Here is a 19733-nt window from a genome sequence, read left to right as displayed (position 1 = left end):
ATCTTTGCTGTCACTGTTTTGCAAATGCACACCTGCAGGACTGAAGGTGACCAAACTGCAACAAGGAAATGTAACTGTGGAGGGAGGTTTGCACCTTCTATCCTGTCAATCCTTAATGTTTTCATGTTCATTTTATATATTTGTGTTTGTTTGTCTGTTTGAATAGCACCCTCTCTCCTGTCTGGAATTTCATCTTTTCTTTCTCTGTTGGAATAGCAGTTTCTCCTGTTCGAAATTTCATCTCGCGATGCGTCATATAACTAAACCTCTGAGCTAACTCTCCAAAAGCTCGCCAGATAATACCACACTCCCATACGTACCGTTCTGCTGCGTAGTTTGAATCCCTATGCTTGTTCACTCGTAGCCTACACAACTCAGGATGAAATTGGGCTGCAGTATTTGTCAGTTAACCAATCCGTGTCTATTTCTAAAACTTAATATAATATTAAATATCTGTACACACAGACATACCTCATAACCTCCAGGTCCGTGCCTCTGGTATCCCATTCGGAGTCATCTGATAAAGAGTGGAATTGTTTCATTCTCTTAATGTTTCAAGGGGTCTTATATTGGCTGACAAATATGCACACCCTACTGTATCAGGTCTTTTCACAACCTACCTTAACTAGTCAGTAGCATTCTAGTGCCAGTTTAAGCCTTTTAAACATTTCAGAGACTATTTCAGATCTGTGCGGCTCTGACGTTGGCACAAACAAACACACTGCTCAGGGGTGGAGTCAGTCATAGTTACCTCTGGGCTATCTTGTTGTTAAGGCATGGGACAGGAAAATGTTAGTACAAAAATGATTGCCTTTTTAAACTTGATTTAAATATTATTCCAAGATTTAACAATGTAATCATTTTAAAATGGTGATTTTAGTTAGATTTTTGTTAATCTCATATGGTTTAAAAAGCAGCTATAGTATTTCAGTGCAGTAAAATGATTACCAGGTCTTTATCGCCACATGGCATACAGTATAACACTTACTCTGTGTTCATGTGCTACTCATACACGATCAACAGTTATACCTCAGGACATTCCAGAATGTGGGATCAGGACGTGTCTGTTATCCATATATCAGGTTTCTATACAACTCTTGGTTGTTTTTAAAGGATTATTGCTCCAGTTCTCTCAGTACTCTAATGGTAAACAGGGATGTTTCATGTCTCAGCTCATTTCTTGTGTTCACCCATTGTGTTCACCCATACAAGTTCTTATATCTGAGGGCTGAATCCTGACTTCAATCTGTGGCAGCATCTTGGATATTAGTGGAGACAATTTATTGCATCATTTGGATTTCTAGTGAGAATGTGTCGCAGATGATGCAAGCAGTACATGTTAAGGGACTTACGTGTGCATATTGGTCTCAGCATGTTAAGGGACTCACGTGGTTAACTTGTATTGGTAACACTACAATTGGAAAGAAGCATCATCTCTGAAATTCAGAAACTTAATTCAGGTTTTGAACTCATTTACCTTTCATCTTTGTTTAGTGGAATTGTTGGGTTTATTTTAGCACTTTTATCCAAAGCGACTTTATAGTTAAAACATGTTCCGTATTAACGTGGCTCATACAGGAATCAGACCGGTTCTTGTAAGCCCATGTTCAGACCAGTGGAACCAGTTCTCTTGGTCAGGAGATTTTTGCCATTTTTGAAGTAGCAGTGGGTTGATCTTGATGTGAATCTCAGTCTTTTAGATGTGCAATATTCAGTGAATTAACAGACCATGATCTTCAAGTATCTGAAGACATGTCATTGAGGGATAGGATTGTCAGCATTATGAAATACTGTATATCTACTCATTTTGTTTATCCTAAGGCAAATTGAGAGGGTGGCTTTTTGGCTGAGTGAGTCCAGAAAGAATGAAAAAGAAAACGCAACCATCAGTGAAGCACTTGCAGTGAACCATTTCAGTCGCAGGGTTTTTTCTGTGTTACCATGACAATCATGCATCATAATGCATAGGTAATTACCTTCTCATTGAAAAATAGACTAATGTTATGATTAATCGAAACACAGTGACGCCAATGCCGTGTAATTAAACGGAGAGCATAGGTTTTATTGAAAGGTGACCAAATATCCCATGGCTTTTGTCGTCTTGTTCACCAGATTCTCTAGACTACTTGGTTGTTTTTTTGCCGTACAGTGATCTCATGCAAAGTTCTTTTCCGAACCAGACACTTTATCGCCCTTGAAACAACATACTACAGTAGCAAATCTGATGGTTTACTACCTCATCTCTAGAAAATGAAGTTGTATGAAGTAATCTAGGGCCTATGTTCTACTGTATGTAGCCACTCTGCATGTACTCCATAGCAAGTCGAGAGATGACCGAAAGCTTTTTTTTTCTCCGACTACAGTTTGATGCAATGATCCATGCCACACACTATGGTTTGTGATCTGTTCTCTTGCTGCTGTAGATGTAGGCTTATACCATCTAAGAGGACCATATGATGTGGCAGGTTTTCTGTTCACAGAGCCAATATTATCATCTTCAGTTGAAACTGCAAGCAAGGGTATTGACATTTAGACACTGGATTTAAGCTACGGTATGTGAATATCTTATGGTTCTGTGAAAGTTTCATGCACTGTGCTTGACACTTGAATTTTTAAAGATGAGGTGTTAATGTTTAATCGTGTTTCAGATCTTTGGTTGTTGTGCAGTAAGTGTATGTGAAAACCGTTTCTGATGAGTTTGTGTTTTGTTTCAATAGCTTCTCACGGTTCTTACAATTTAGTAAAATGTTATATTTCTTTCCCAGTACCTTTATTGAACTTGTGTTAAACATTTCAACAGTTTTCACATCCCCTGCATTTGTGATTAGATCTATCTTTGAGGACAGAACATTTCTGTCACTTAACTAGCCCTGAATGTAAATAGCTTAAACACCAATTCTACACAAAAACTATACAAAGTCTACAGATGCTAATATATATTAAGACACACATATACAAATAATTATATTGCTTACTCAACATTGTAGAATCACAGGAGAATAGCATTTGAGATACTTTAATTAGTTTGACCAGTAAAGTTATACTGAGTAAAGTGTTGCTTTACTAAAAGTTGTTTTTACTCCTGTATTTTGAGATGTTTATTCCAGGTGAGGCAGTCTACAGAAAAGACTGAATATTGACTGTATGCTGATATATAGGCTGCATTCTTGCTTGGTGTACTGGAGAGACTGTTAGGGATATGGACAGAATGCTAGGAGCTTAAAAAAGGTACCAGGAAGAGACGACTGCTCAGAGAAGTTTGAAGTTCCATGCTTAATGAAAAAAACACTAATAACATCTTGAAGCTTAACTATTTTTCTTTTTCATATTTATGAGATGTACAAAGGAATGAGATTTTGGTGTATTTTGCATGATTGCCAGTGTGGAACGAAGGCAACACATGTTTGTGTTAAGGCAAATTGATATGTCAAGCTGCAATTTGTTAAGCCTTTTAACTGAAGGACTTATGGAAAACACTGGAGTGTATGCAATGTATATTTATGTCACATAGACAAACTGAGATAAATTCTCAGTCATATCCAGGCATAGTCCCTACTATGGCTCCCATGTATATAAGTAATGGATAATATGGGTTCCTAAATATTTGAAAAACCAATTTTTACTCCCCCATGTATAATTAGGTAAATGGTAGAATGCATCAGTGCCAGGGATGTAGTGATAGGAAAAAGAAAAGATGGTGTTGGCCCATTGGACAAATACCGAAAATTCTAATTAAAGTAGGCTATGTTAGATCAGTTGAAAATATGCTATATGTAATTTTTTAAATCCCACTACAACCTTGGCTGGTTGCTCCTTTGTATCTTTGTATGTCTGTGTCTGTGAACTCTGTCCCTCCTGTTGTCCACGGTGTTCCCTACTCTGTTCCTGCTCGTCTGCCCTGAAAACACTTTTACGTGTCATTATCCTGTACATATTCAGATTATTGTGGTCAGATCTCAATCACAATGTTAAAAGTGAAATGGAGAGCGGTAAAAAACCCTCAGGGACTTAACTAACGCCACTCATTTCTTCAGGTACTATCTCTTGGCTCTAACTGCTAGTCTACCAGGGATGTCAAGTTACAAAACCGCAACAAAACGGGTCAGATTCTAGTTAAAGCAAATTTGTTTTTTTTATCCTTTTTCTTATTTTGCTGAAGTAGTTTCTTAGTTTTAGTTCTGGTGTATCTCTCTGGATTTACAAGCATTTTTTTGGGCTTCACAAGTCCTCTTTTTGATTTGCGTATTGTGCGCCAAAATATATTTAATGGTAACTTTGCAGTGTTTATTTCTTTGTCTTTTAAAACACAATGAATGTCAAATGTAAATTCAGTGCAGGAAAGATGCAAATTTGGGGTTTTAAGCTGCATCTATCTGTGATTATCTCTCCAGCTCACAGTGCCTCGAAGACCATAGATTTATCACATACTGTTGATAATTAACTAACGCTTAATTAGTGTAGCCTACTGTACATTTAAACCAACTCTTTGAGCAGTGCTTGAGTATACAATGTAAATCCTTGATCAAAGCAGATTCTCACATTTTCTATTCCGTAACATTTCCTTGTTCTTTTGCTCTGTTGCTCTCTCAATCGTGCGTGCGCATGCGCCCACACAAACACACACACACGCGCACACACACACACACACACACACACACACGTTTTAGCTATGTAAGCATACCCCAATGATCCAGTTCCATATCTGGAATACCTCAGCGGTGTCATTAGCAAAGCCAAAAACACAAAATAAACAAAAGTTCCCTGTACGTAGATTTATTTAAAATACTAAGTCAGCAGACACACACCAAAACCTCAACAAAATTTTATTTCAATTCTTGTAATTTTACAGTTTGGCAAGACTAGTATGACTCATTCTTTTGTACTGTAATTTATTTATGAATTTGTTTTTTTTACTATATTATTCAAACTTGGTTGTAGACAATGTCCTTTATAGTTGAGTACTTAATGACCACTATCATGTTTATTTGATTGCACTAGTATGTTTTCCTTCCATTTAATGCAATTTTGATTTGACAAACTTGACAAAAAGATACTTGCCCCCAAATATATGTAATCTTTCAACTAAAGTGATTAATATGATCTTAATTTAATGTATGTTGCATTGAACGTGAGGCACCATTGATTAATTGTGTTTGTGCATGTGTAAAAATTACTTGATGTATTCTGTAAGGAACAAGCGCCATTTTGAAAAAGATCAGCTGTAACAATGTAATTGGTCAGATTCACTGGATGATAGAATCACTTTTCAAAGTCACTTATTCTTCTAATAAATCTATTGTGAAAAGAAATGGTGACTCTTGTTATTTATTCTGGCCTGGATTACATTTACATTTATATTAAGTTTGCATAGCTGAATTTGATTAAATGGCACATTTTTTCAAAGACCATTATTTACTTGAAGTTAGATGATGAAGTGCAGACTTTCCCTTTTCTTTCCAAATGGGACCCCATGGTCTAATGGTAGAAATATGAGTGGTGATTGGGACTCAATCCATAGGCTTGAAATGATTTCAAAGACTGCTCTTTTTTTGTCATTAATCAAAGTTGGTCCTATTCATGGATAGAAGTACAACCTCAGAAAGGAAATATGGCACTGCCAAAAACGCTGACATTGAAAATCAATATGTTTGGTTTAGGATTTATGGAAGCGGAAAGTAAGCCAAGGATGTCATTAATCTTCTTGTTATGCCAAATTTTTCTGTCCGGCAATTTGACAGATTTCTGTTGTGTTTGTCTTTCAGTGAGTCTGCAGAGTTGCGTCAAGCAAAGGCAAAGGACCTTCAGTCCACCTCCACCCTGGAGCAGTTCATGGCCAAACTTTGCCCACACCATCAGAGGCAGATTGTAGATGCCCTGGGTTTCCTCCAGACTGAGGTCAAGGCTATCAAAGCTTCTACCAGCGATTCGCAAGCCTCTAAGCCTCCATCCTCAATGGACCAGGGATCTATCATAGACAGCCTAGACACCCCAGCAAGGACATACCCAGATCCCAGACCTCTGCTAACATCCACCCCCATAGGCCCGTGGCAGGTCCAGGAGAAGGCTAGTGTCAGCGTTAGCACTTTTGCAACCACAGAGACTGCTGTCTCACTACACTCATCTGGGAATGCTGGGCCGCCTTTGGACCTCCGGAAAACTGGCTTAGAGGGTACCAAGGTTCTGGCAACCCCAACATTGGAGGGCCAGAGTAAACGCCCTAGCGACCACATCCCTCTGAAGATGAAAATAATGAAGTCTGGCAGCCTTGCCGATGGGAAGAAGTTGTCCTGTGTGCTCACCACCCCTATAGCGCCTCCCTCTGGCACTCTGAGGGAAGGACAGGTAAACTCAGACTCCTCCAACAGAGCAGAGAGCCACAGTGCTAGACTCAGCTCGCTGTTGAAAAGACACCATCATTCTGGTCACTCGCAACAGGCCAGACAGAGGGGCACTATGGGACATGCCAAAGTCACATTACCTAAACCCTGCATGGCTGAGAGGACCCCCAGCACCAACTACCCCATGTCATCTAGAACCGCCAGGAAGACAATCAGGGGGTCATCCTACTACCGACCGAGAGACTCCTCATCTGTGTTCATCGCTGACCCTGACCTAGGCCATTGTGACCTTGTCTACATCGACAAGCCAATCACAGAAAGTCTGAGAGGACAGCAGCACCGTATGGTCCCGCGGCGCAACGCCAGGAAGAGCACCAGAGGCCACATGTATGTGGAGGAGATGTGGGAGCTGAAAACTGTCAGAACTCTGGCCAGCAAACCTGGACGCAACAATGACCTGGTCAACTGTCCCATTGCACCGATGCCAAATCTCACCGTTACCCCCAAAGCGCTGGCCAAGCCTGACGGTGTGCCTCCGGTAGATATGCACTTCCCTGAAAGCTGTAGGGACACCATTAGCCAGATAACCCCAACAAAGCAGCCAGCGGAGAGGGACATCCCTGGAACAGCGGATGTAGTGGCAGCAGCAACTAGCGAGGCAGACCTGATAGTTGAGACCAGTCAGACAGATCAGAGTCAGTGTAAAGAGCACACTAGAGAGCAGACTCTTCTACCCCCTCCTCGAAGCCCCTTGGCGGAGAGCCCACAGAGTGCAGCAATCGATTCGGAGCAGCCCAGGGAGAATGTAGCATCAGAGAAGAGTATTTCTCAGACCGAGGTTGAACTAGCAGTTCAGGATGAGGGCAATGTGGAGGTTTTGAGTGAAAGTGTACAGCAGGTGGTGGAGACTGAATCAGGAGTGAAGCCTGTAGAGAGCAGGTCTACGGAGGAAGCTGTGCCACAATGTGTGGTAGAGGACGTCCAGGTTAAGACCGAATCCCAGGGTGTGGTAGAAGTGGTTCCGAACAAAGACACTGAATCCCAGCAGCAGGCTGACCCATCACACCCTCTCGTGGAGAGCAAAGATGACAAAGAGGAGAAGGAGGAGGCAAAGGAAACTGAGGAGAATGCAATGGAGAAGGAGGAGGGAGAGGCAAAGGAGGAGGAGGCAACAGAGAAGGAGGAGGAGGAGCAAGTGATGGAACAGGCTGCAGAGGTTTTGCCTCAGCCAGCAGAGACCCAGGAACCCGCTGAGAACTCTGGAGAAGAAAAGACTGCCAGCGAAGCTAAAACAGAGCAGGAAATGAAGGGTGTGCAGGAGATGGACGGGGCGGAACCAGACCCTGTTCCTGTTGATGTGCCCCCTGTGCCCGAACAGCAGAAGATAGATCCCTTAGTTCACTTCTCTCCTCACAAGTCTCTAGAGGCTCTCCTGAAAGAGCTACCCCCATGGCGTAGGAGACTAAAGGGACAGGTACTGCCCAAGCCAGTTATAATCAGTGAATCAGAGAAGATAATAGTAGGATATGTAAATGGTAGGCCTATTAAAGCCTCTGACAGATGTTTGCGTAGAAGGTCTGAAAAAAGCACCCCAGAGCCTGTTAAGCGCCTCTCTAAAGGTAATCAGAGAGGTCCTGAAACATCTCCTGTCCCCATCTCTCCTGTTGAGAGCACCAAATGTCCCTCATCGAAACGATCCACAAAGGTACAAGACAAATCCTCTGTCAAACCTACTGAGACCAAGCCTGAGATTCCATTGGTTGCAGATTCTCCAGCTGCCAGTATCAGTAGGCCTGCACCAAAACGTCCCAGAAGGACCTCTGTCAAAGCGAGTCAGACCACATCCAAGTCAAAAGCCCTCACTGATCTAGGTCAGAGCAGACCTGACTCTCAGCCTGTCCCAGTCTCTAACATTCCTCCTGCCCTAGTCCCCGAAACTCTTCCTGCCCTAGTCTCCGAAACTCTTCCTGCCCCTGTCCCTGACTCTATCCCTGCTCCAGTCCCTGAAACTCTTCCTGTCCCAGTCAGTGATTCTCTTCCTGTTCCAGTCCCTGAAACACTTGCTACCCCAGTCTCTGAAACTCTTCCTGCCCCGCTCCCTGGAACTCTTCCTGCCCCAGTCCCTGGAACTCTTCCTGCCCCAGTCCCTGGAACTCCCCCTGACCCAGTCCCTGGAACTCTTCTTGCACCAGTCCCTGGAACTCTTCCTGCCCCAGTCCCTGGAACTCTTCCTGCCCCAGTCCCAGGAACTCTTCCTGCACCAGTCCCTGGAACTCTTCCTGACCCAGTCCCTGGAGCTCTTCCTGCACCAGTCCCTGGAACCCTTCCTGCACCAGTCCCTGGAACTCTTCCTGCCTCAGTCCCTGGAAGTCTCCCAATCCCAGTCTGTGAACAACCAGTTGGTTCCTCGAAAGGTTGTGAATCCAAACGTCCCCTCAGATCAGCCAGACTAAAGCTAGCTGGAGAAGCAATCTCACCTCCCCAGTCCAATGATTCTGTGTACTCTATTCCCGCAGTAGCCTCCTCCTCCCTCCTTGCCCCCTCCACCTCCCTCCCTTCCCCTAGTACTCAGTCTCTGCCTCTCCACACTAAGCCTCTGCCTCCCCTCCATACTGCACCTTCTCCCTTCCCTTTGTCCTCCCCTCCCCTACCGGTATCCTCGACTCCCCTCCCGGTCGAATACTCTCCGCTTCCTGTCTCATCTAGTACCCTTCCCACCTCCTCCCTTCCCCTCTCTGTCTCTTCCCCTTCTCTCCCAGTTTCCCCCCCTTCCCCCCATGTCTCTTCACCTCTCCTCCCAGCCTCCACCCCTTCCCTCTCTCTTAGCTCCTCTCTCCTTCCAGCCCCTGAACAGTCCCAACAGAATACTGAGAAGTTGAGAGTGGAAACGGTTCAGCCAGCTCCTGACATCAAACCCAGCAAGACAGATAAGAAGACAGGTGTTGAAGGCAACCTGCAGACCAGACAGAAGCTCAGGTCATCAGGGGTAGCAAAGGGGATTAAGAAGGTTGAGACACAGCAGGTTACCAGTGAGGTTCCCACTCTCGCAGAGGGTCCATGTGTAGTGAAGACTGAGGTGCAAGCAAAGAGAAGCAAACGGACCCTCCTGAAGGACAGAGAGGCCAGCAAAATGACATCGCAGAAAGTCACAGACACAGCAACTTCTGTTCATGACCAAACTCCAGCTGGAGACTTCATTGGTTCTCCCAGTTCAGACAGACCAGGGAGAATGCCACTGAGGAGTGAGAGTAGTAAAACCGAAGTAGCCAGTAGCCATTCTGTTACCCCGGCAACCCCTGCCCCTCAGTCACCCGCGGAGAACATGAAGTCAGCTCTGAGGTCCCAGAGGCTAGCCTCGCCCTCCTCCTACAGTGCTCCAGTCACAGCGGAAAAGCAGAGAGAGGTGTTGTCTCCCATCAGGGTGAAACCGGAGAGGATAATGAAGCTTCCAGCCAGGGTCTCTTCTCCAGTTTCTCCTCAGCTTTCCGGTTCTCCTTTACCCTCCTGCTCAGTTCTTCCTCTGCTCCCACCCAGACTGGAACCCCCGACTCCAACTCCTTCCAAGTTCTTGGAGGCTTTGAACAGTGAGGATCACCAACACTTAATCAGCAACCTGAACACCAAGTTTGATAAGATGCAGAAAGGGTGGGTCCAGATGGATAAAGAGGGCCAGCCAGCTCCTAAACCTAAGAACAAGGCCGACAGACAGGCAGCCATCTGGAAGAGCAAGCGCAGGGTACGAAAGCCAAGGTCTTTGGAGCACCAGAGGTACTCTCCCGTCCAGATGCTCTTCATGAAGGACTTTGACCTCAAAAGTATCTGCTGCTGGTTCATGGAGTCTACAGAGACCAAGTCTCTGGTTATTGTTAAGAAGGTGAACACTCGTCTTCCTTCGGAGACGCAGCTCTGCTTCCACAGTTCCTCTGGCCTCCCAGGCACCTCCCAGGGGGTGTTCCCCAGCTTGCAGGCCGAGCGCTTAAAGAAACACCTGAAGAAATTTGCCATCGCCTCCCCTGTGAAGAGCACCCCCAAGAGCCAAAAGCTCATCGCTAAAACTCTGGAGCAGGAGGTTACTGTGTCTAAAGGGAAAGAGAAGAGAGAGCTGACCACAGCTACACGCATCTCCACCAAGCCCTACATCACAGCCGAGACCCAGGCCCAGACAGCTGAGGCCCAGAAGGCCTCAGTGAAGGCCAAAAATCCAGCAAGTGCCAGGATCCTGAGGAAGTACACCAACATCCGGGAGAAAATGCAGGTCCAGCAGACCTCCAAGAAAATGAAAGATGCCCCAAGGCAGAAAGCTGCCAGTGTGAAAGTCTTGACCACCCCACAGACTACCACCTCTAAACCCAAAGTGGCTGCTGCCAAGGGACCGAAACCCCGCCTGACTGCTAATAAACGAACAAAGGAGCCCGTTGTAGCAAAACGAGAGAGGGGGAGACCACCTCTTAGTGGAAAACGAACAGGGAAAGCTGCAGTGCAAGAGAGAGTAGCTAAGACAGCCAGCAGCATTAGAATCTTAAGGGATCTTACAAGGAAAGATGCCGAATCACCACAGAGATCTCCTCAAAGGCCAGTGACTCCGAGATCACCCAAAGGCCCTTCTGCCCTTGCTGCTGTGGCTAAAACTGATTCCAGTAAAAAACAGGTTGAAGACAGAATAGGTGTAGAAAAGTCTCCACAGACTAAAGTAGGTGCTAGTGCGAAAGAAAAACAGGCTAAGAAACAGACGTCAAGTAGAGTCACTGAGAGTAGAGTCACTGTAGGTAAAGGTGCAGACAGCGCAGCAGACTCTGCAAGGACGCCGGATCAGGTGCTGACCAGGTCGCAGAGGAAGATGGAGGTCACGAGCGGAAGCTTTTCTCAATCTGCTATGAAGAAAGCCCATGAGCCAACGCAGACAGAAAGTGGGACCCCTAAGTCCGCTACAAAGAAAGCAGAGGAGTCTGCTCAGACTCAGAAGGGAACTCCTAAGTCTGCCATGAAGAGAGCCCAGGAGCCCCCACAGACTCCTGCCAAGCGCACCAGGATGTCCCTGGCAAAGTAGAGCTCTGTAAAGTCTCTGTAAAGACAGAGACTGTAATTATCAAGCCAGTGATGTTTTTTTGTTTTCTAGAAAGGACTAGTTGTGTGTTCTTCCTTGTGTTTGTAAACTATCTTTTTTGCGGGCTGAGATGGGGAAAAAAAACTATTGGAGGAAAAAGCTATTTTTTGTTTTTAGGTAGGGCAAAAAAGGCTTTTGTTAAGCTTCAAAGGCAAAATGCAATTGGTGACAGGGAGCTATTTAAAGTATTGAAAGTGAGTGTGTTTGCTGTATGTGACTGGCTGGAAGGGGGGCTACATGTGAACCAATGTTTTAGTGCTGCAGAGAAGCAGTCTTTTCTGATGGGTGTCTAGATCACAGCTCTTACAAGGGCTGGAGATAGAAGATGATGCAAATGCTATTCCATCAGTCTTTGTACAGAGACGATTATCGATTTCACTCAAACAATGTTTCTCAGCAGCATCTGACAATTCTTAGATAAGATTCAGATTATATGCCATTGTCATTGCACAGAGTACAACGAAATCCAGTAGCAATATTGTCAGCTTGGCTGGTATTCCAGCCCTATGAAATATACGCCTCGCTGTCTCCAGCCTGTCGCAGTCAGAGCTGTGCGTGTGTGTGTGTGCGTGCGTGTGTGTGTGTGTGTGTTTTTGTGTGACTTTTGTGATCAGGTGCCTTATTTATCAAGTGTATAGTAATAGAAGTGTGTTGCTAAAGGTGAAGCCTCAGTTCTCTTGCTATTGCACATGTACAAGTACTGTCGAAGGAGAAAGGCAGCGAGTCGACACGCACAACCTTCCCTCTGTGAATCTCAGTTGTTAGTTGTCCCCTGCTTCCCCGTGCCTCCATTTTCATTGCATACATCCTTTACTTTGAATGTGTAAAGTAGAAACGTTGTTTTTCCTGAATCGTTTTCTATTCATCTCCGTTTTCTATTTAGATTCTGAGGACCTTTTCTTGTCAGAACGTAAGCATTATTATTGTTGATATTGTGACCGTGTTTTATGTTGAAATACACATGGTTAAGCTCCATTTTAGCATCTTGGAATTTTACAAAAGTTTTCAGTTGCAATGTACAGATTGTTACCCTACATTATGTAGTACTACTGTTGTTTTTAGTTCACACCTTGTTAAAGCCGAGTGATTGATATTGTCCTGCAGTGTGAACTTGCTACCAGCTATTGCATGCTTTGGCTGCCTTGTTAATGTGAATATGATAATCCCCACAGTCTTGTCTTGTATCACCCCAGCAATGCAACAGCCCCCCCCCCCCTCTCTCTCTCTCTCGCTCTCTCCCTCTCTCTCTCCCTCTCCCTCCCTCCCTCCCTCCCTCTCCAATGTTCACCTAAACTATTACTATTTTTGAATGAGGAAAAAAAATATCTGTATGTACTTTCAGAAAATAAACCCTGATATCTAAACCATGCCCCCCCTGAAACTATGCATGCACATGACTGCCTCCCTAAGAGAAGTGGGCCTACTAAATAAGCATTCATCACTGATCAATAAGGAACTATTACTGGTCATTAAGTGTTAATCACTGATCAATTTGGTTATCTGTCACCTGTTTGAGGAGGTCAGAGGCTAGGAAGGGTGGAAGTGCAGATATTACATTGGATGTCTTAAGATGGATGTATTCAGAACACGGATCGTGATATCTGGTGAGGTAGATGGATGAGAAGAGACACTTCCTAGTAAAGTTGAGGGTTTCGCTTCACTGTACGATGTGGCCCTATTGGTGAACCTCTCCTCTTTTTCTTTTTAAGTTTTTGTAACTGATCTGTTAGTAGCATGTACTGTATCCCAGTGTCTGTTTGACTATCATTAATTTTCATTTATTTTCAGAAATCTTTTCATGGTGTGAAGCTTCCATTCTTCAGCAGTAGTGACCTCCGTTTGTGTTGTCAAAAGTGGAAAAAAAATTACAATTGTTATTTTTATGATGGTCATTTCACTTTATAAGTAAAATGCAACAAAAGTATAAATCATGATTTTATCGATATTTAAGATCCCCTTATACAAACGCATTCAGTAGACCTAAAATAAGCAAAGCACCAAATATCAGACTTGAACATGTTTTATTCTTTGCCGTTGATATTTATAGTTTTTTGATTTTGTATATTGGAAAAAGAAATAAGGATTTATTTGTGTTAATCCCAAGAATGATATACATATTTTACATTAGTGACTGTATTTTTGCTGGAGTTGATATAAAGATGTTTGAATTTTAGGTTTTGTCTTTTTCTTTATCTTCAGTGGTCAACTGTCCTGTAGTAGGATACTGACACCCATGCGCACGCGCACACACACTTCAGTCAAGCCAAGTAGGAGACAAGGGGTCGTAGGTTAAAATCACACACATTAAAGTTTATTGAATGAAAAGTGGAGGTTTGGTAAACATTTTGTCGGTGGCACTACATACATTCAGCATCACTGGGAGTTTCAGGTTCAACCCCACCATCAATCCTGCGACACACAGAACAGAAGCAACGGAAGCGCATCTGTAGAAACCCATCCAGGGTTTGTTTTTCTGTTTTTTTATGCATCAGTTCAATACATCAGTGATATTTTGCATCTTTTACAATAACATGTTTATTCATGAGTACAGTTCTTATTGGATGGTATGAGACTGTGGTCATGTGACATGACATGTGACATGTTTCCTGGCTGCATCTCAACCAGGAAATGGAAGTCACCTGTTCAGGTCACATCAGTGCAGCATGGAGGAAAGGAGACATGGGAGAGGAAGCCATTTTACACTATTGAAATGCACCCATATGGATATAAGAGGCTAAACCTAGAGGATTAGATTGACAGTTCAATAGTGTCACACTGAGCAGGACTATCTGATGCCACTGAAGGTATATGGAACACAGGAGATAGACACGGGAATACATCACTGCAGGACTAGCCATGAGATTGAAATTCCTGTGTTGCCCATTAGAACTGACCCAGAATCAGTCCTCCCTTCTACAAAGCATAGGGAGGGCAGACTATCAACTGAACTGAGATCAGCTACACAGGCAGGCAGGGAGAACTAAATCAAAGTTGTGTTTCAGCTCTCCCATTGTTTAGAACAAGAGAGGGTGTATGTGGCATGGTTATTCTAAACAGCTGTAAGTTACCACTTCATGAATAAGCGCACGGCATAATTATCTATACATATTTATACATTCAGGTTAACTTTATTGTAATTATTTGTAAATAGAACCTGTACACCTATTCTAGATTGTAATATTTAACCAGTCAGAATGTTGGCAGATGACAGGTTGTTTTTGGTGATTTCTATTGGGGGGCCTCCTTCCAGTAAAACTCCTGTACAGCACAGATCCAGCATAGTTAATCATCTCCATATCCTGTACCTCAACACTGACCCCAGATCTGTGTAGGACCAAGTTGACCCAATATCCCTCTAGTTGAACATGACTGTTTCACTTCTTCATGAATCATGAGCCATAGAATAATTTCTCTGTGGCTGAAAATGTCTCAAATAAAATTACCCGAAAACTACGTATCACTTCAACAGAACCAACACAAAAAACAATCAAGATAACTGGCTCACTATTCAGAGGTGCGGTTCATGACAGGGGAAGTTCATGTTTATGAGGGAGCTCTCATTTTGAATATTAGCTCTGCCCTGCCGTGGCCCCTGCAGCCAATGAGGAATGTGTCGGAGCCAAAATGGAGGAAACACTGTTGGAACTGGCTAAGTGATGTCACAAATACCTTACAGCTTTTTTTTTTTTTTTTTTTTTTACACTAGTTTTAATTTTAACTTTTTTTTCCATTGTTTTCTAAAACCAGCGACACATATGCCTTTTTAATTACTACAGAAAAAGCCTTGAGATAAAATAAATAAAATGATAAAAACAGAAGAACATAGACTTTCAAATGAATTAGATGTAATATTCACATGGAAGACAACATATACAATATTAAACATGTCTCTAGATCAATACTGCCTCCTATACAAAAAAAAGGCCAACCTTCAGATATCTTGTTTTGGCCAATTACAAACTAGCTTGTTCGAGTGAAATACAGTAAATAAACAAACAGAGACCTAGGGAACCAATCGAATGCCATACTGCCTGTTCCAAAGCTTCCAGAAAACACAGATTTACTCTTTAACATATAAAAATACTATACCAAAATGAAATACAAATATATATATTAGAATCTGTTAGGCATTTCTGTATAAAGAGAGGGCTAAAGGAGTTACAGGTTACAAACCAAATAATAACAAAAATAAAATCATAATGCAAAAACATTTGAAACTAGACATACACAAAACAAAAAAAACAACTGCACCTTTTTGTTTTGTAATAAACATGATGATGATAATAATAATAATAATAAAAAGCTCTACATATCCATTGGCAAACTTGTCTCCACACATGCAACAGTTTGCACAAGCTTTAATACTGCAGGCAGCGAGGGGGAGGGCGTATGCAAATCATCCTAACCCTGAGGCAATGCATGCTGGGATTGTTTACCACTGGACATTGCTTCAGATGTGAGGGTTGCCGGGGTGATGGACAGGACCTCACAAAGTTTTCCCGACAACCGACGGACATCCCCTCTCCTAGCAACTAACGATGTAAGACCAGGTATGTGAGTTTATGTGCTGTATATGTATGACCATGTACATTTGAAGGGCAGAATGACCAATTTTCAGCATTGCTAGTCAGTGCAGTCTTATTATGGAGTCTGTAGAAGGTCATCCATCTGTCCTCAGCAGAGCACTGCAGCACCAGGTCATGAACTTTGACAACACATGAACTTTGACCCCCAACCTCTCTGCTTTTATATGTGCCACTCTAAATATGACCTTCCCATGGTAACATATGGCGTGTGTATGTGTAGAGGATAAGTGTGTATCTGGGTAGAGTAGAGTCACCACAACTATCAGACATCCGAGTCAGCTCAACTCAGCTACAGTCCAGCCAAGCCCAACCCAGCAAAAATCACCATAGCCTAGCCTACCCTAGCATGGCCCAACCCAGCCTAGTTTAGTTAAACTCACCCCAAGCTAGCGCAGCCTAGTCCAAACTCCTTCCTCTCCTAGCTCAGCTGAGCTAGCTTCAGCTACTAGCCTGCCCAATCCACTATGCCCTGCTGTCCTCTCTATCTTCTCACCCCTCTCTCCTTCTCCACTAGTCTACCTCACCAGGCTGGATGCTGCCAAGTTTCTGACCTCCCACAGGACAGGAGGTGAGGAACGGAGATGATGCCTAGATGGTGCCAGGGTGGCCAGGACCTAGTCTACTGGATGGACAACAGGGATTCGACTTCACACACCGTAGGGTTGGGGTAGGAGGGGTGCCTCTCTTTCTCTCAATGCAACACCTGGAAATCTCTGGACCGCCTTGGAAAAATGTTGTAGATAAAATTTTGTTTTTGTTGTTGTTGTTGTCGACTGTCCATGTTGTTGTTGTTGTTTATTTTTGTGTTACTGTAGGTCACACACCCTTGGACGGGAAGGAAAGGTCCTATTTTACAAACATTGTTGTCCATAATATATAGATAGAGGTTTTATATATATTTCTTTATACTCTCTCTTTTTCTTCCTCTCTCTCTTTCCTTCTTCCGGTTCGTTCTCCCTCTCTCTCTCTTTCTCTCTCTACCTCTCCCTTTCGGCCAGCAGTGGCGGGCGTGGCGCGGGCATGGCGTGGGGGCGGGGCGCGCTACATGCAGCCCGCGCAGCCACACTTGGCGGTCTTCTCCACCTCTTCGCTGAAGGAGGTGCCGTCGCTGCACTCAAAGGTGTATTTCCGGCGTTTCATCCGCTGGCTGGCACAGCAGGCGCCCGTGTCGCAGGCGCCGGAGCATTCCACCCAGGAGACCATGCGGGTGGTCTGGCAGATGGCGTAGCCGCGCTGGACCTGGTAGAAATCCCGTACGGGCTCCCCTCGACACTCAGACTCTGGAGAGGGGGGGGGAGGGGAGGGAAGGACAAGGCTGAGACATTGGTACTGGCATGTCCTCTGATTCTGGCTGGGACATTGGTACTGGCATGTCCTCTGATTCTGGCTGGGACATTGGTACTGTGCGTGCGTATGGACTCCGCCTCCGGCCTCTAGACAGGGGGAGGGAGGGTCACAGGGCTGAGACATTCATGCTGCGGCTACAATCACTGACAGACATTTCAGCTACGGGGGGATCTCCTCTGTCTGTAGTCCTCACTCCAGTCCAGTGGGTGGCGATATTGCGATGATCAAAGTACGCCGCCGACTGTCATTAAAACCCAGAGAAGAAGAAGAGGAAAAGTAATGGGCACAGCGGTCGTACCGGCGTCGCAGAGCTCCCCAGCGAAGCCGCTCTCGCAGTGGCAGTAGGCGTCGCCCGCCTCCGAGATCTGGCAGCGTCCGTGCTTGCAGGCCAGGCGGCCGCAGGGGTTGAACAGCTCCCCCTGCTGGTTGCACAGGGCGCCGCGGTAACCCTCCGCGCACTCACACCTGTAGGACTGGCTGTCCAGGGGGATGCACTTCCCATGAACACACCTGGGAGAGGGCACAGGCCAGTCAGTCAGCCATTCAGCATTCGGCTTGAACTAAGTGAACGCTTACAGGCAACTGCATGTGAGTCTATCTGTCGGTCTAGCCATGCTCACCTACCTGCTGTTATGCACTTGTTTTATTCTCATTCTCATACATTTGGATTTTTGTGTATTTTGTATCTATTGTAAATTTTATATTTTAGTCTGGATTGTTAATCTGTTGTCTTTTGATGCTGCAACAGTGCAATTTCTCACCAGGAATCGCTACTACTAACAGTAGTATGTTGTGTATGATGGGGTTGGGTGTCTAGACACCCAAATAGTTTTGCAAATGTCTTCTCCAAAACAACGAGTAGAAGTAGTGTTGTGTTATAACTACACTAAGCGTAGCTGAATTCTATTTACTCAGCTCAGACGTGTAAGAGGACCTCAGCTGGTGTGACTGCGCCTCTGTCTGCCTCTGTCCCTTGTCTGCCTCTGTCCCTCTGTGTGCCTCTGTGTGCCTCTGTCCCTCTGTCTGCCTCTGTCCCTCTGTCTGCCTCTGTCCCTCTGTCTGCCTCTGTCCCGCTCGTCTGCCTCTGTCCCTCTGTCTGCCTCTGTCCCTCTGTCTGCCTCTGTCCCGCTCGTCTGCTTACTTGCTGCCCAGGCAGGGGTTGGCCGGCTGGCTGGCCGGCTGGTCACAGTGCGGTCCACTCCAGCCGGGCTGGCAGTGGCAGACGGGCCCCTCGGTGCCGTCGGGCTGGCAGATGCCGTGCAGACAGTAGATCTTCCGGCAGGGCTCACATCCCGGCACCACGCCCGGCTTCATCTGGGTCTTGGTGAAGTCCTGCAGCTCGTTGTTGATGTACAGGTTCTGGATGCAGCCGTGGAAACTGGAGCCGTTCTGGATCTGCCACAGACGGAAGGCGGCGGAGTGGACGTCCACCGGCATGCCTGAGAGACGAGGAGGAGGAGAGGGGGAGGAGGAGGAGGAGAGGGGGAGGAGGAGGGGGTGGAGGAGGAGGGGGTGGAGGAGGAGGGAGGAGGGTAGGAGGAGGAGAGGTGGTGGAGGAGGAGGAGGTGGAGAAGGAGGGTAGAAGGAGGAGAAGAGGGGGAGAAGGAGGGAGGAGGGTAGGAGGAAGAGAGGAGGAGGAGGGTAGAAGGAGGAGAGGAGGGGGAGAAGGAGGGAGGAGGGTAGGAGGAAGAGAGGAGGAGGAGGGTAGAAGGAGGAGAGGGGGAAGAGGAGGAGGAGGACAGAGGAGGTGGAGGAGAGGGAAGATGGAGGATGCAGAGGAGAGGAGGAGAGATGTTGGTTAGCATTGCGAGGGGGAGGCGCAGGGTCACAGACAGACAGCTAACACAGGACAGAGATGGTCTCAATGAAGGAGGACGTCTGTTTCCAAGAGACGAAGGCTCTATGGTGCTGAGAGCGTCAGCAGAGAGAATAACGCATCTTATTTAGGTAAATATTAAAAACTGCTGCAACACATTTCCATGTTTGGATTCATATTCAGTCCTAATTAAATAGTAGCAGGGAGGCTTATGGGCGAGTCTCACCCACAATATTCTAATATCAGTCAGAAATAATTTTAATTAAATCCAGTTCTGCAGATGCAGACCATATCGGAGAGATGGATATTAATTTGTACAGTAGCACCATGTGAGGCACTGGATCTTTGAAACAGAGGACAGTGAAAAGGAGAGGAGATGAGCGCAGAAACCGGTGACAAAATGGTCCACATTCTGTAGTACATCACATCAACTCACAACACCAATTCAACACTGCACAAGCTCTGACCAATCCGAAGTCCATCCTGATATCATTAAATGCTAAATTCTGTAAGCTCTTTCGAGCGTTTGATCGCAGGAGTGG

General features: G+C 45.1%; 2 protein-coding genes across 2 annotated transcripts in view; one reads left to right on the top strand and one right to left on the bottom strand.

Moving 5' to 3' along the window:
* Positions 1–8794: 8794 nt before the first annotated feature.
* LOC311320036 (uncharacterized protein) lies at positions 8795–13564 on the top strand. Its single transcript, XM_084451685.1, has one exon. It carries the CDS (start codon positions 9469–9471, stop codon positions 11383–11385), a length of 1917 nt encoding a protein of 638 aa, XP_084307811.1. The 5' UTR covers positions 8795–9468; the 3' UTR covers positions 11386–13564.
* A 3505-nt stretch (positions 13565–17069) lies between these two features.
* LOC311320154 (slit homolog 1 protein-like) overlaps positions 17070–19733 on the bottom strand; it is a gene marked incomplete at its 3' end in the record, with an annotated part of 115800 nt that continues 113136 nt past the window's right edge. The window contains exons 35-37 of the mRNA XM_084451843.1: positions 18517–18814; positions 17674–17885; positions 17070–17308 (exon numbers count right to left, since the gene is read on the bottom strand). Coding sequence (XP_084307969.1) covers positions 17070–17308; positions 17674–17885; positions 18517–18814 — 749 coding nt within the window. The remainder of the gene's footprint in view (positions 17309–17673; positions 17886–18516; positions 18815–19733) is intronic.

Source organism: Borostomias antarcticus, assembly GCF_949987555.1.
Source record: "Borostomias antarcticus genome assembly, chromosome: 17".
NCBI lineage: Eukaryota > Metazoa > Chordata > Actinopteri > Stomiiformes > Stomiidae > Borostomias > Borostomias antarcticus.
The sequence above is the reverse complement of the archived record's forward strand: the minus strand, read 5'-3'. Positions and strand labels throughout refer to the sequence as shown.

Excerpts from the sequence above, each read along its gene's own strand:
- LOC311320036 (XM_084451685.1), top strand. The coding sequence starts at position 9,469 with ATGACATCGCAGAAAGTCACAGACACAGCAACTTCTGTTCATGACCAA.